This window comes from Momordica charantia (assembly GCF_013281855.1).
Source record: "Momordica charantia cultivar OHB3-1 chromosome 6 unlocalized genomic scaffold, Mcharantia_2.0 BLBB01000006.1, whole genome shotgun sequence".
Lineage (NCBI taxonomy): Eukaryota > Viridiplantae > Streptophyta > Magnoliopsida > Cucurbitales > Cucurbitaceae > Momordica > Momordica charantia.
In genome coordinates, this window is record NW_028275164.1 from 16,217,922 (window position 1) to 16,234,425 (window position 16,504).

Consider the following 16,504-nt stretch of genomic DNA (forward strand, 5'->3'; position numbering starts at 1 on the left):
TAGTAAGAAAGTTGTGTAATGATCAGATAATGGGCAGATGCATGAAAATCATCTATTACAACTTCTTTTGGGGATAATGCAGTGGATTGATCCTCCTGATGCTGTTTCGAGAGCAATTGAAAATGGAAAATGTGAAAGGTTAACTTGCACTCTTAATTGCCCTATTTTTTTTTTTAATTTTTTATTTACTCTCTTTCTCTTATGTATATTCTCTTTTTGTTTGGTTTAGTGAGATGCTTGATGGTTGTCGTGCATTGCTGTCCATCGCAACTGTGACAACTCCCTTTGTGTTTGACCAACTACTTAAGTCAATCAGGTCAGTAAAAGAACATTCATTTAATTCAGTAACTCATTTATTGTCATGCTTGGAAACTCTTCCACTTTTTAATTTATAATTCTTTAAATGTTTTATGCAATTTGATTGGATTCTTTTCCAATGACATTCAGGCCATTTGGCACTCTTCAACTGCTATCTAGTTTGATGGGTGAAGTTGTCAAGGTTCTTATGACCCATAACAGTGATGAGGAAACATGGAGTTGGCAAGCTCGTGATATATTACTAGATTCCTGGACTGCCCTTCTCATAGTATGTCGTAATCAGTATTTAATAATCATCCTGTAATTATGTAAAGTTTGAACCATTGAACCAGTCAATCTTCATTATGGACAAAATTGTTGTTAAGATGTCTTGATTTTTTTTTTCTTTCATGTTTCTTTGGAGATGGATTATTACCCCTTAAGATATTTACGAGTAAAGTGCTTTAGGACTTCAGCAATGGCTAAAACATGTACATATTATTTTCAACCGAATGTCTATCTTGCCACAAACATGCTCAGACAGACATTCGACATGCCTGATGCCTATACATGAGTTAACATACTATGAGACGTTTTCCCCAGGAACATACTAAAACTTTATATAAAATATTTGGAGGGTTTGTGTTTCTTCACAAGTTTATGGATTGCGCTAGAGAAGATATATAGGCATAGAGAGTCAACTGTGAGTATCAATTAAGAATATTTCAAAGGGAAGTTTTCTTTCTATTTCTTATAGCCAAAGTGGTTGCCCGAATACTAAGAAAAGTTCTCACTTCATGATTAATTGCTTCCAAGTGGCGTTTGTTCAAGGGAGATAGATTGTAGATGCAATCATCTTGGCAAATTAGCTCCTAGGGAATTCGAGGAGAAATTGGAAAAAGGGGTACATTCTTTAGAAATCTAGAAAAACATATGATAATGTGGATTGGTGTGGGTTGGAGCTTTCCTCGTGATATATTAGACAAAAAAGGTTTAGGTTTTGGCCGGAAGTGAAGAAGTTGGATTCTTGGATGTGTTTCCTCCACAAACTAACAGAGAGGTGAACTTTTGGCTTCGAGAGGTTTAAGGCAAGGAGATCACCTTACCCTTTTCTTTACTTGAGTTGTTGGTTCCTTTAGCGGAATGGTGGGCCTTTGTAAAAGGTTGGGAAAGATTGAAAGCCTCCATGTGCCAAGGACTTTGTTGAAATTATTCACATTCAATGTGCAGATAATGCCTTCCTCTTTAGATTTTTCAAAGAGGCCTCAAGATTGAGATGAGACTAAGGTTATGGAGATGCATTCAATGTGCAGATAATGCCTTCCTCTTTAGCTTTTTCAAAGAGGCCTCAAGATTGAGATGAGACTAAGGTTATGGAGATGGCATTGTTTTTTATTGCATTTTGCAAGAAGGATAAATTCCTGTTGGATTACCTTGGCCTTTACGTTGCTTTCTTTCATTCCCTTTGGGTGTTTGTATTCCTTAACATTTGTATTACCTTTTCATTATTCAAATGAGAAGTTCGTATCTTGTTCAAATTAAAAATAAAAAAACTCACTTTTGTTTTGTTAAATTATATTTGTTATCTTTTAATTTCCTATTGTATTTAGGTTTTAATAGGTTAGAGTTTCCTTGTTATAATAGGAAAGTGTTTCCTTATCCTAATAGGCAAGAGTTTCATTTGTAGCTAGAGAGATGGAGCCTTTAACATCTAGCACATTTGTGCCTTAGACTCTTGGAAGGAAGGATATTATAGCTGTGGCTCTAAAAGAAAAGTTCTCTCAAGACTGTTAGATTAACCCGTTTTTGGCAGATAAAGGGCTTTTAAGGTTTGAAGATGGTAGATTGTTTGTCAGAACCTGGATCGTGGAATATGATTGGCAATGTGCAGGGTTGTATCTTCTTCAAGCAACGCGTCCTTTACCAACAAAGAGAAGTAATTCATAGTTCTATCTTGTCGTGAGTCCGCTTGTGTTTATGTCTTTGAATAATTCAAATAAAGATAGTCTTGTCATGATGCTGGACTATCGTCTAGGTCATCCCAATTTTGCGTACCTTGAACGTTTGTTTGCTTCTTTATTTCTCAATAAAAAGATTCATTTCTTTCGGTGCGAAATTTGTCAACTCTCCAAACACACATGCTCATTTTTCACCTCATATTTATTCTCCACCCAACCTTTCTCTCTTATTCATGGAGACATTTGGGGCTTTCAAGCGTAATAAATATAAATTGGGCACGTTGGTATCTTCTCTTCCTTGATGATCACACCTGGTTTAGTTGGACATTCCTTATGAAAGATAAATCTAAAACTAGCCACCTATTCATCGTCTTTCATAAAATGATCCAAAATTAGTTTCAAGTTAATATAAAAGTACTTAAAACTGACAATGCTCGTGATTTTTTCAACTCTACTCTTGGACCCTATCTTCAATCTCATGGTGTTGTTCACTAGAGTTCTTGTTGACACACCCCAACAAAAGGGTGTAGTTGAAAGCAAAAATCGCCATCTCCTTGATATAGCCCGATCCCTCATGCTCACATCACATGTTTCAAAAACCTTTTGGGGTGAAGCTATTCTAACAGCTACTTATCTCATAAATCGGCTATCCTCCCACATTCTCAAATTCAATACACCTTTACAAAGTTTACTCACACTCTATCCTATGTCCCATCTTGTGTCTCCATTACCACTAAAACTATTTGGATGTACTGATTTTGTTCATATATATCCTCAGCATTGTAGTAAACTCGATGCACGTTCCATGAAATGTATCTTTATTGGATACTCATTGAACAAGAAAGTATATAAATGTTATCATCCTCCAACTCACCAATTCGTTCGTACCATGGATGTCACCTTCTTTGAGAATCAACCATACTTTTCCGATTATGTCATTCTATAGGGGAGCATTATGATCTTGGACCACATAATTGGTATTGCATTCATAACTTTCCTGACATTTATTTCAACCCATCTCCTAAAAGTCCTCCAGTGTCCTCGTCTGAGCCAAATCCTATATCTATCCCTGATCCTGAATTGCAAGTTGATTCGCGAAGAGTAAGACAACTTTAGAGGAATGAGATACAACCTACAAAAGTTCAGAAAAATCAAGATCTACACAAAAATCCCAGTGTCCCTGAGAAGACAAGAGATGATTTGGACAGACTCATTGTTGTACAAAAAGGTGTTCATTCATGTACTCAACATCCCATACGATATCATTTATCTTATACTAACCTATCACTAATTTTTAGTGCTTTTGTGACTTTACTAGGTTAGATACAAGCTCCCAACATTGTTCAAAAAGTCTTACAGCAGCCTTAATGGGAAGTAGCCACTATAGAGGAGCTTCAAGCTCTTGAGAAAAATGAGACATGGACCCCAGGTAACCACACAGTTGGATGTAAATGGATTTTACGACCAAGAAACAAACCAGACGGCGGTATAGAACAATTCAAAGCTCATTTTTTTGGCTAAAGGATTCACTCAGTCGTCTTATGAGATTGATTATCATGAAACCTTTGCTCCAGCCGCCAAGTTAAATACTATTTGAGTACTTCCTCTCTATTGCAACAAACCAAGATTGATTATTGTTTCAACTTGACGTGAAGAATGCATTTTTAAATGGTGATCTAGTGGAGGAAGTGTACATGGATATACGTCCTGGACTTGAGGAAAGTATACTAGAGGAAAGATGTGTGATCTCAAGAAATCTCTCTATGGACTAAAGTGGTTGCCACGGGTCTGGTTTGAAAAGTTTACGAATGTGTTGAAACAAGATGGATCTACTCAATGTCAATCCGACACACTCTTTTCATCAAACATTCCTCGCCGAGTAAGATTACTGTGTTAATAGTATATGTTGACGATATTGTTCTCACCGGAAATGTTTATGAAGAAATAATTCAGCTGAAACAACTCCTCGAGAAAACATTTGAGATCAAATACGTTTAATTTATTTATGGACTATTAAATGTGTCAACATCTATCCATATATATTAAAATTTTTTAAAGAACGTGTCTTCAACTTAGCTTGTTGTTTCCTACTTTTATATGTCTATATCTTGTCGTGTCTGGCTCTCGGGTGGTTGTTTTAATGCGAAAAGGGTGTTGTTGACTATTGGCTCCCAGAAACACTTGCTTGCGCTTGTTTAAAGACTAGTTGCAGTTTTTTAATTGGCCTAATACATATGTATATTTTGTATATTTCTATCATTGGATGATTTTGGTACTAAAGATTGCATTTACTAGCCCAAAATTTAGATATTTTTCCCCTTGCCTTCTTCAGCCACTAGAGAGGTCTGGTCAGAGTTCATTGCTTCCACACGAAGGTATCAGTGCTGCAGCTAATCTGTTTGCTTTGATTGTGGAGTCAGAGCTAAAAGGTGGTAATGGTTTCCTACTATTTTTTAGCAATCCACTTTTTGAAGTTACTTACATTATTAGCTAATGGTGATATGCTTGCAGTAGCATCTGCCTCAGCATCAGATGACAATGTCGAAGCAGAATATTTTCAAGCTTCTGTTTCTGGTATGAGAGAGTTATAGCGATCTAATTTTAGAACAAATATTGTCCTTGTCAGCATTCTTGTTGTTAATATTTTATTCATTATTTGCATTTTCTTGCCTTCTACAGCCATGGATGAAAGGTTAAGTGCTTATGCTCTTATTGCAAGGGCAGCAATAAATGTCACAGTTCCCTTCCTCATAGGACTGTTTACGGAGCGTCTCTCTAAGCTTAATAAGGTTTCTTTTTTCAAGCATTAAGGATATCTTTTTGATGCACATTATATGATGCCCAACTGCATATTATGGATATAATGGGGGTTTTGTTCTTTTATTTCAACATTTAGAGGTGAAAATAAAGGATTAGACCTTGCTGGATTCATAGCTTTACCGGATTAGTAATTCAAGTTCATCAATCCTTCAAGCCATTCACGAGACCAAAAACAAATACGTTTGCCATTGCCAATGTGAAAGGAGCAAAGATGCTCCACTTTGTCCCAAAGTTTTGCAAAATATTGAACCAAGGACTTCAAGTGGTGGACTAGTAAGCTTGTGGCCAAATGGGGATACCAGCTCCTTGGTTCGAGCCCCGTAGGGTGCGTAGCTGGGGCTTCCTCCTTCGGGGATGAGTCCCACAATGCCGGTTACAGTGTTTGGTGGCTGTCGACACCCCCCGGTTATAGGGATCCAACTAGCGAAGCCACTCGACATCGATTTCGGGTTATTAAAAAAAAAAAGACTTCGAGTGCAACTTGGCTTCTTCTCTAACGTCTTCCAATCAAAATGATCAGAACCATAAATACTTTTTTTTGAACGAGAAACAACTTTTCATTGATATATGAAAAGGAGAAAAAGTTCAAGGATACAAACTCTCGAAGGAGAGAGAAAAGAAAAAGAGGAACAAAAAGAGGCCCAACTAGGAGCAATACGGATAATGAAGAGACAATAAAGAAAACTTTAAGAACTTTAACTTCGGGCTTGCCAGCAACTCCATCAACATCTTTAACATCTTGGTAAAGGACATTGAGATCTTGAGCAAATTTTGCTTGAATCTCAGTCTTTTCTCTTTCCCGATCAGCTTGAATCACCAACACCTTTCTATAGTGCTCTTCTAAGTTCTAACATCTACTCCCATTCTTTGCGAAGCTTGATAAGCTCGGAGTCAAGAAAGACTAAGTATGCATCCAATTTCAAAAGCGAAAGACTAGAGATATACTTGAGGGTAGCAACTATGAATTATTTAGAAACATTTAATGGAGTATCTTTATCCATGCTGCCAAGGAAATCTGCTCAAATCTCTTAATAACAAAGAAAAACCTTTGCTATAAATAAGAGAAGCAAATACAAGGAAAGCCTTTTCAACTTCTGATTCCAACGGAGAGAGAGGGGGGATAAAGTCCTATTGGGAATCTGAACCATCAACGACTGAATGCTCCACGAATTAAATAAAGGAAGTCTACAAAGTGACTTTTTGAACAGAACCATAAATACTTGCAATCACCTTTCTCAATATAGAAGGAGTTTCATTGCAAAAACGCCACCCCCACTTGGCTAACAAGGCCTTATTTTGCTGCTGAATTCCACCAATGCCCAAGCCTTCTTCCTCCATTGCTGAAGATATCTATTAGCCACATGTTTTCAAGTTTTAAAGGTGACACCCCCAAATGGAACTAGTATAGCAGAGCAATATAAATTGTCCACCAAGTGCAAAATTCAGAAACTGATAAAGCTTAGAATAAACCCTTTGTTGTCTATGAGAAGAAATGAAATGGTCATTCAGAAGGTGCTTATCTTCAAGATTTTAGTTTTGAATCAACCATATCTTTCTTGTAACTTTTCAAATTTTTAACCATCATCACCTGCTAATAAGTTACCAAAAACCACCACTTGTCGGATAAAACATCTCTTCAGCTGAAAAGATCTTAATGCATCTTTTGGTATATTCTTCCTGTCGATGTATGTGTTAATTATTTTCATTTAACTAATAAAACAAAGAATACTCCCCTGTGATATATTTTTGTTGCATATGAAAATAGTCCCCAAGGGACAGCTTGGTTGACAAGGATTTGGTGTCTCTTGATCATACCGGCTTAGAGGTCTCAAGTTCGAACTTTCCAATGAGTTAATACCAAAAACCCTTGATGTATTTTAGGTCTGGGCCTTGGGGCAGGCGCGGGTGCCCCTGGGTATAGGGGAGCAAATGTGATTCCCAATTATAAAAAACAAGAAAACAAAAAAACAGGAATGTTGCACATGAAAATATTTAAAATGGGGGGTTAAATTAGTATCAAGCAATATATATTCCCAAGGGAGCTTATGCGAAACTCTACTTTCTTATAATATGAACCATTCACTTGCGACCCTTATGTATTTTTTTTTTCTTAAATGAGAAACAACTTATATGCTTCTTCTAATTAGCACTGGGAAATATTCAGCTCTTTTGGCATCCTCTGCACCTGTGCTAAAAAGACTTCTTTCTCAACAATTTCTTTTCTTTTTTTGTTTTTGTTTTTTTTTTCCTGTCTGCACATAGTGTGAAGATTTATATACAGTCCATGGTGTTTGTAGGGCAGGTGCATCATTGATCTAACTGAAACTCTGGAAGAAATTTACTCACTTCTGTTAATAATTGGGCATGTGCTAGCTGATGAAGTGGAGGGGGAAACACCCTTGGTAAGCCTTTTTTTGGGCTAATTACTGTAGTAGTTCTATGGTTCCTCTTTTTGTTTCGATCTATATAGAAAGTTTCTTTGTATTCCATAATATTTACAATATAACGCCATTTTATGTACAGTATCGCTGTACCCTATCTTTATTATTTTTGAGATATTCAGTTTAAGGATTGAAGAAACTTGAAAGAAAGGAATATTCACTTTCATTTCAGAGGATTGGTTGTCTGCCGTAGTTTGTGATCTTTACTATAGGACTTCTGTTTCTATTAAATTTTTTACATCATTTTTCATTTATTGATGCCATCACTTATCAAAGAAAAAGTTTAAGGATTGGAAAATTATAAGTGAAATCATTTCCTTGTCTTGTGCTGTAACAACCCGTATTTTTTAATACGGTCATTCTGACAAAATGCGGAAACGTAACTTTCAAGAAACTTTAAGAACTAAAATTATTCAGCAGAAGCAATTTTTTTACAGAATTTTTCTAAACTAACCTAACTAAATAGGAAGATGACTTTCAAACTCATGCCAGTACGCTAAACTTCATCTTCTACCAGAACGATTATTCAATCCTTCATCTGAAAAACATTTAGGAAAACAAAAATGAGTACAAAAATACTCAATAAGCAATTTCCATATCGAATTTCGAAATTCATTTTCGTTTCAAAACATTCGTAAACAAAAATACGAACAAATCAAAACTTATAAAGTCCTTTAAAATATTTAATACAATTTTCAAAACTTTCAAAACAAACTAGATTTTTAGAAACAAAGTCTTCAAATAAGATAAAATTTCCAGTTAATCAAAACAAACTTTCATTCTTTCAAAACAAACCTCCATTCATTCAAAACGAACTTTTAATTATTCAAAACAATCTTCCATTCATTCGAAACAAACTTTAATTCAATCAAATTTCAAATCCTTCAAAACAAACTATCTTTCAATAAAAACTTTCAAAGTTCCTTCTAATACATTTGGTACAACTTTCAAACTTTCGAATAACTAAATCATTCAAACATTCAAAACAATGTTACATTCATTCATACTTTCAAAATCAGAGTAGGAGGTTGCATTATTTGGGTAACCCACAGAACATATGTGGTTACCCGTCGGTAACACCAATCAATCAGAAGCTTCTATCAGAGTTGTCGAATTAATATCGACCAGAACAGAGTTGTCGAAATAATATTGACCAGATCAAACAGAACGATTACTTAAGTGTGAGGCCATGTGAGTGAATAACACACACATTAATCTTCATTCCCAAGCAATGTCAAACAACAAAAGTGCCTTCCCATAAATAAGCCAGAACAGAAATCCATCAATTTCAAATTAGGCTACTACCCCAAATAAGCAAAACATTCATCAAAACAAAAATCATAGCATATCTGGATACCCGTATCAAATCAATCAAAATATCTTTCAAATAAAATGCAAAACAAATACTTACTTTCAATATTGAATTAATTCAAAACATTGAACTAATTTAAAACAAGCTTTATCAATCCTCGAAAACTTGATTTCAAATATTTCATAAATAAATAAAATATCAATTTCAAACCTTTATATAAATCTAAACAAAACTTTATCAAATCATTATTAGAATACTTAAAATACTTTGCAAATAAACATAATATAAATTGTCAAATTAGTTTTCAAATCCATAACAAAACTTCAATTTCATATGCAAGATATCAATTTCAAATCTTCATATCAAATGCAGAATACATTTTAGTTTTGGAAGGGATATGACAAATTACTTATAATACTTTTCGAAGGGATACGGTAAATCACTTATAATACATTTCGAAGGGATATGGTAAATCACTTACCTCTTTTAGAAATCCTACGAATCTAATTAACTTCTTCCTTGGTAGTTGTCAACTTAGTGGCCTAGAAACAACCAATATCCAAAATTAATCCTTAAATCCTAACCAAGATTTAAAATTGAACCAATTACTAACCAAATCTTATCTACCCAATTTTCCCATTCAAAACACTTTTTTATGCAAAATAATTAGCAAAATTGTGGATTTGGGGCTATACAACCAGATCTGAAAACTGGGTTAAAAAGCCTCTAAAATTAACAATAACAAACTTTAAAATTACAAGAATCGGTATGAATTAATACGGACTAAATTTACAAAATTTTCTCAACAAAACGAGTTTAAAAGCCTTATAATTAATTGAAAAATTGGGGATTTTAAATCTGGAAAATTTTCTGTTTTATAAAATAAAATTTCCAAGAATTTTGCATAAAACAATTAACAATTTACTGATTTTTATAGAAAAAATCAGATCTGAAAACTGTATAGAAAACCTTTAAAACTTGGTAAAAACATATAATTTTTCATGTAAAAATCAGAACAATAAACTATAGTCTATAGGATAAAAATAGATAAATTTTTTATGCAAAAAAAAATCTCAAAATAGTCCAAAAACAGTGTCATAAACAAAAAGATTCAAACAAAAAATTCTGGAAAATTTTTAGGGTAAAAAGTTCTTTAAAATCTTTTATTCTAAAAAACAAAGACCTCAAAACTTTGCCCAATAAAGTGAATTAAAGAACTACAGATCAAGAAAAATAAAACTAAAATAATGAGGAAGAAAAACTTACCGATCTTTGAGAGAAAATACCAAAACTCTTTTTCTTTTCTTTTTCTCTTTCTCTTAGAAAACTAGGTCTAGCAGTTTAAGAAAAATAAAACCTAGGGTTTAAAGGTTTTTATAACACACCCTAAAGAAACCTTTTTTTAGAAGGATAACATAAAAGGATAAAGATTTAATAAAATTCTTTCTTTTTAGTTTTTTTTTTTATTCTTTGAACAAATTATCTTTTAAAAATAATTTCTAAAACAAAAAGGTTTATCTTTGAGAAAATAAAAGAAAACAACTAAAAAAGATAATAATTTAAATACATATATATTTTTTTCGGTTGTTACATGTGCTCATTTCTTGGAAGGGTATTGTTGCACTAGAGAATTCTTGCTTATCGTTATGTATAATATGAATACTGGTTCTTGCTTGAATACTAACTTGTTTATTCTATGTAAAACTCAGGTTCCAAATGCCATACAATCCCAATTTACTAATGTGATGGAAGCAGATAAGCATCCAGTTGTTGCACTATCTAGGTGAATATTTGTTATACTATTAAAAGATATATTATTATTATTGTAATTATGTAATAGAAGTTGATAATATTTTTTTAACAAGAAACAAACCTTCCATTGATAAAATGAAAAGGAAAGTTGATAATATTTTTGCGATAAGGAAATTTATTTGTTGCTCTGTTTCAAGTCTTGCAACGAGAGAGATCTTTTTATAGTTTTAAAGTTGTGAGGGGCAGAGCTGGGTAAAAAATGCTATCTTCTCTCTTAGGTCTCCTATTTCATCAGCACCTGTTTGATAGTGGAAAGGTGGAAACTTAAGATTGTCAGGCGTTAATCAAGTTAGAATCAGTTATCAGATTGCTAGCAGGTTTCTTGCTATTCGATTTCAATTTTTGTCTTCTTTTGCTTCTTAGTTCGTTTTCGCAAAAATGGAGATTAACAGTTATTATATTGATAATAGTCATTACCGTATTTGGTTCGAAAATGATTGTTATTTTATTGAGGAAATGTCCATTAAAGCTGTGGTTGCATTTTTCTTATCTGGTGTGGTTCAAAAAGCATTTTGTTGATTGGTTGCAAGGACTGCAAGTATACTTCTTCAAGCAAGTAAGAGACGAGATGGGAACATGTAGATTTAGTAAATTCAGATATGAGTCAAGGTTGTATGTTGAATATGTTGTCTGGCCAACCTCCGGGGAGGAGGAGAATCAAGATTGCAGCAGTTTGTTAAGGACAACGGTGCCCCAAGTAACTCGAGCATCTCCACAATGATATGATATTGTTCGTTTTGGGCATAGTCCTCACGGTTTTGCTTTTGGTTTTACCCAAAAGGCCTCACACCAATGGAGATAATTGTCCTATCTTATATACCCATGATCATTCCCTTCCCTAGTCAATGTAGAACTTTTTTTGTACTCTTCTTATAAACCCAACAATCCTCCCCTCGAATAAAGTACCATTGAGCCTCCCCTCAAGTAGTCACTCATCCGTCTACTCTCGGAGGTCAGAACGAGAGCTTGCTTTTATCCAAGGCTCAAGGATGCAACATAACCTGATAGAGCATACCCATGGATTACACCATGACTGCACCTTCCGAGACTTACTACTTCTTTGTTCGGAACTCGAGAATTTCACCGACACAACTAGGTTTTAGACTCTGGCTTTGATATCACTTATTAAGGACGTACCCCAAGTACGCCGACTATCTCCACAATGGTATAATATTGTCTGCTTTTGGCATATCTCTCATGACTTTAATTTTGGTTTCATTCAAAAGGCCTCACATCGATGGAGATAATTGTCTTAACTTATATACCCATGATCATTCCCTTCCCTGCTCTTATCCAAGGCTTCCGACATACCTTGAAACAGGGCAGTTGCGACGATCTTCCATGATATTCCTACGGTGGCGGCGAGCGAGATGGATATGAATAGGCGGAGATTACGAATGGGAAAAACGATCAAGGAAAAAATCTATTGAATCCAAAAAATAGCAGGAAATTGATTAACAATGACTGTCAATCGAAAAATTGATTGGCAATGAAGGCCAATCGAAAAAGCCACAAGGCTCTGATACCATGTTAATGGATAAGAAAAAATAATTATTTCTTACTTCCCAAGAATTGGATTGATACAAGACTATAAATATGAGCCAAAAAGAAGAAGAGAAAAAAAAAACCCTTGCTTATTAGAATAAGAAAACATTCGAACAAGGAAACCTAACCTAAATACAATAGGAATTTAAAAGAAAACAATATAATTTAACAGGGTTGGATAAAAGCGGATGGAGAGCCTTATGGGACATGTTAAAAATACGTCTATCAAGACCTAAAGATAACTCATAACATTCAAGTTTAGGGATAAAGATCTCTTATGCTGAGGGTCTGAAAAGAAAAAGAAATATGCTCTAATGAAAGTTAATAGAGCAGACAAGAACTGAGATAGAGTAATTCGTCAACATTAAATAGGGTAGAACTCTCAGCTACAAATTTGAAGACAAATCAATATTGGGTCAAGAAAGAGTAAGAAGTTTTGGAGCCAGATTGGGGTAAGATAATAATTATTACCAAACTGTTTGCTCACGATGAATGAAAGGAAATTATCTATGAAATCATGAGCCATTTCTCCCAGCCTTGTCAGTTAAATCCATTTATGGAGGATAAGGCCTTGTTGAAATTTGTAGATGAAAGGTCACTGAATAAGAAATTGCTTTCAGGCAAATGGAGAAGGAAAGACAAATATCATTTGAAGATAGAGACATGAGATTTTGCTAAGCATAGCAAAAAGGAAGTTATTGAAAGTTATGGGGTTGGCTAAGAATTTGTGATTTACCTTTGAAATTTTTGGCTCGTCAACGTTTTGAGGCGCTTGGTAATCTTTGACATCTGGTGAACATATCGTCCAAAACATTTAACTTGCTTGATTGTTCTGACGCATTGATTCATGAAGTGAAATCCAACTAGAAACAATTTGCTTTGAAGAGTTTGAGAATGGCAAGCCTTGATCTTTGTAATCGTACCAATAGCTTGGACGTCCAAAGAATCCAACAGGTTTTGGAAGACGAAGGGTCCTTGAAAAGCAAATCTTCGGCTTTTAGAGACGAAAACCCTGTACTACCAAAGAAGTCAACTAATGATAAAGAAAAATCCGAAGGACAAGGAAAATGAATAGTTCTTCACTCATGTTAGAGTATATAGATTAGCTTGTATTAATATTAATTTGTCATTTACCTTCTCCTTATAGGATTAGGTCAACCTTGTATATTTGTCTATATATATATAGACTTTAATAATGAGAATACATTACGTTGGATTCTCTCCAACTTTAGTCTCTACATGGTATCAGAGTCTTGGCCTTTTTTTTTCGGCCTTTATTGCCGATCAATTTCTTATTACTTCAAATCTATTTCTGGGTTTCTTCCTCTACTATTCAGACATCATCAAGTTTGTCGATTTCGGATCTATCGTCTGTTTCGTTTCTGTTCAGTGCCACCATCATCTTTACTGCTCGCCAGTGTTCCAAGCTCAAATTTGTTCGTGCTGCTGCTCGCTTTCGTCATCGGAGTAGACATTGAATAGGAGCCGCTGCCGTGGAAGGGTTGTTAAGCCGTATGCCCTTGCATCAGCTTGATATTAAAAATGCATTCCTCCATGGTGATCTTCAAGAAGAAGTTTATATAGAGCAACCACCAGGTTTTGTTGCTCAGGGGGAGAATGGAAAGGTATGTCGCCTTCGTAAATCTTTATATGGATTGAAACAAAGTCCGCGAGCATGGTTTGGAAAATTCAGTCAGGTGATTGAGAATTTTGGAATGAAGAAGAGTAAGTCAGATCATTCTGTTTTTTATAAAAGATCTGAGTCTGGTGTTATCTTACTAGTGGTATATGTTGATGATATTGTGATTACTGGTAATGATTCATCAGGCATCCTATCACTCAAGTCGTTTCTTCATAGTCAATTTCATACTAAAGATTTGGGAATGTAGAAATATTTCTTAGGAATTGAAGTAACAAGGAGCAAAAAGGGGATCCTTTTGTCACAAAGAAAGTATGTACTTGACTTGTTAACTGAAACAGGAAAGTTAGCTGCTAAGCCGCGTAGTATCCCAATGATACCTAATTTACAACTTACAAAGGAAGAGGAGTTGTTGAAAGATCCTGAGAAGTATAGGAGGTTAGTAGGGAAGCTGAATTATCTTATGGTTACGAGGCCAGACATAGCTTATCCAATCAGTATTATGAGTCAGTTTATGAGTTCTCCTACGACTGACCATTGGATCGCATTGGAACATATTCTATGTTATTTGAAAGGTGCTCCTGGATGTGGCTTGTTATATAAAGATCATGGTCATCTTAATATTGAATGTTTTTCAGATGCTGATTGGGCAGGTTCTAAGGAAGATAGAAGATCAACCTCAGGATATTGTGTATTTGTCAGAGGTAATTTAGTTTCTTGGAAAAGTAAGAAACAAAACGTGGTGTCGCGTTCGAGTGCTGAATCAGAATATAGAGCTATGACACAGTCGGTGTGTGAATTAGTATGGATACATCAGCTTCTAACTGAATTGGGATTTGACATCATCACTCTAATGAAACTTTGGTGTGATAATCAAGCAGCTCTTCATATTGCATCTAATCCAGTATTTCATGAACGAACCAAACACATTGAAGTTGATTGTCATTATGTACGTGAGAAAATACAACAAGGATTGGTGGCTATAGGGTATGTGAAGACTGGAGATCAGCTAGGAGATATGTTTACTAAAGCATTGAATGAAGCACGAATAGATTATTTGTTCAACAAGTTGGGCATGATTAACATATATGCACCAACTTGAGGGGGAGTGTTAGAGTATATAGATTAGTATATTTTATATTCTTGTATTAATATTAATTTGTCATTTACCTTCTCCTTATAGGATTAGGTCAACCTTGTATATTTGTCTATATATATAGATTTTAATAATGAGAATACATTACGTTGGATTCTCTCCAACTTTAGTCTCTACAACTCAGACAAACCCTCTGGGGCAGATCTGTTAATCAATGTCTGTCTTAATGTCACAAAGGAAAACCATACGGTAAGCCTTAATGGCGATCCTTTAAAGACAACATGAGTGGCTATTCCAAACAAAATCCTCTAATTCTGTTTCAAAGAAATCTTATTCGAAATTCTTTCCAAGTAGTCTGTCATTAAGAAGCTTTATTAAACCCTTAACCCTTTCATGTCCCAGGCGAAAATTCAAAGTTTATAAAGGTTTTCCTTTTATAAATGGGGTAGTTTCCATCAAATTAAATTTACTTAATGCATTTAATGATAAAAGAGGAGAACCTAGTTCCAACCAGTTTAGTATGCCGAGAAGAGCAGCAATTAATTTGCCAGATGGTTCCAATTCTCTCTTCAAAGGTGAAATTAATTCAACAAATGCGGATCCTTATGAAGAAAACATGGTCACAGATTTTTCAGATCTCGAGGAAGGATTAAATGATAGTATTAGCAGCCCAAATTCGCCTTATAATCCCGCTTTTTCTATGACTTTATGATAGATTATTCAGAATTTAGTTTCCATGAGGAGCTACATAATTTATTTAACTTATAGAGAACATCCTAACTCAAGGTAAAAGTGAAGCTCCTGCATTGAAAAAAATGGATACACTCAACTCCTTCTAAATTCGTCCCTTCTTTAGTAAATGCAAGCATCCTTAATATCTTGAAGACACTGGAATCTCCGTTGTTCCTTTTGAAAGAAGAACATAAATATTTTGTAATGGAACATCTACGGTCTCGACAATCTTAAAAAAAGGTTGGCTATCAAAAAGTTTATTTGAAGCAGTTGCCCTGACATTGTTCTCTTTCACAAAACTAAGCTGCAATCTTTTCATATTAAACTTATGAAATCTCCATGGAGCCAAATTCGAGCTAAATTCTCTCGGGAGATCAAAGACCTATATCCACAAGACAACGATGGGGAACCCGAAGCTAAAGACTCATAAAATTTCTCTTTTGCGTCATCACATCTTGGTGGATCTTTTTATTTGTAGTTAGCTTGATCCTATTGTTGGCTTTTGATAACGCTCTTATTTTAATTGTATTGCTCCTTGTTGAACCTATTTTCTGCTTTCATCTTTTCTTTCTCTCACTCCTTTGGGAGCTCGTATCATTTGAACTTTTTCTCCTTTTCATATATCAATGAAAAGTTGTTTATTGTTAAAAAAAAAAAAATCTCTATGGAGCTCCAAATATGTGGGCTGGGTGGAACCCGATTCATTTGCTAAATCTAGTGGTATTCTCACTCCATCCTTTTGAAAGCTGGCAATTTCGTTCAGGGGTCGTGCCATTTCTGATTCTATAACTCTTGGCTTATTGGGAGTGAATGCATTGAATTGATTGAAAGCTCAGAAATTTTGAAGCCTCC

At 34.7% G+C, this 16,504-nt stretch overlaps 1 protein-coding gene across 1 annotated transcript in view; it reads left to right on the plus strand.

Moving 5' to 3' along the window:
- Window positions 1–16,504, plus strand: part of LOC111024872 (uncharacterized) — a 64,085-nt gene that overhangs the window by 22,583 nt on the left and 24,998 nt on the right. Inside the window, 8 exon segments of the mRNA XM_088126000.1 lie at window positions 27–138; window positions 230–316; window positions 448–586; window positions 4,588–4,684; window positions 4,767–4,829; window positions 4,935–5,044; window positions 7,373–7,477; window positions 10,538–10,611. Coding sequence (XP_087982126.1) covers window positions 27–138; window positions 230–316; window positions 448–586; window positions 4,588–4,684; window positions 4,767–4,829; window positions 4,935–5,044; window positions 7,373–7,477; window positions 10,538–10,611 — 787 coding nt within the window.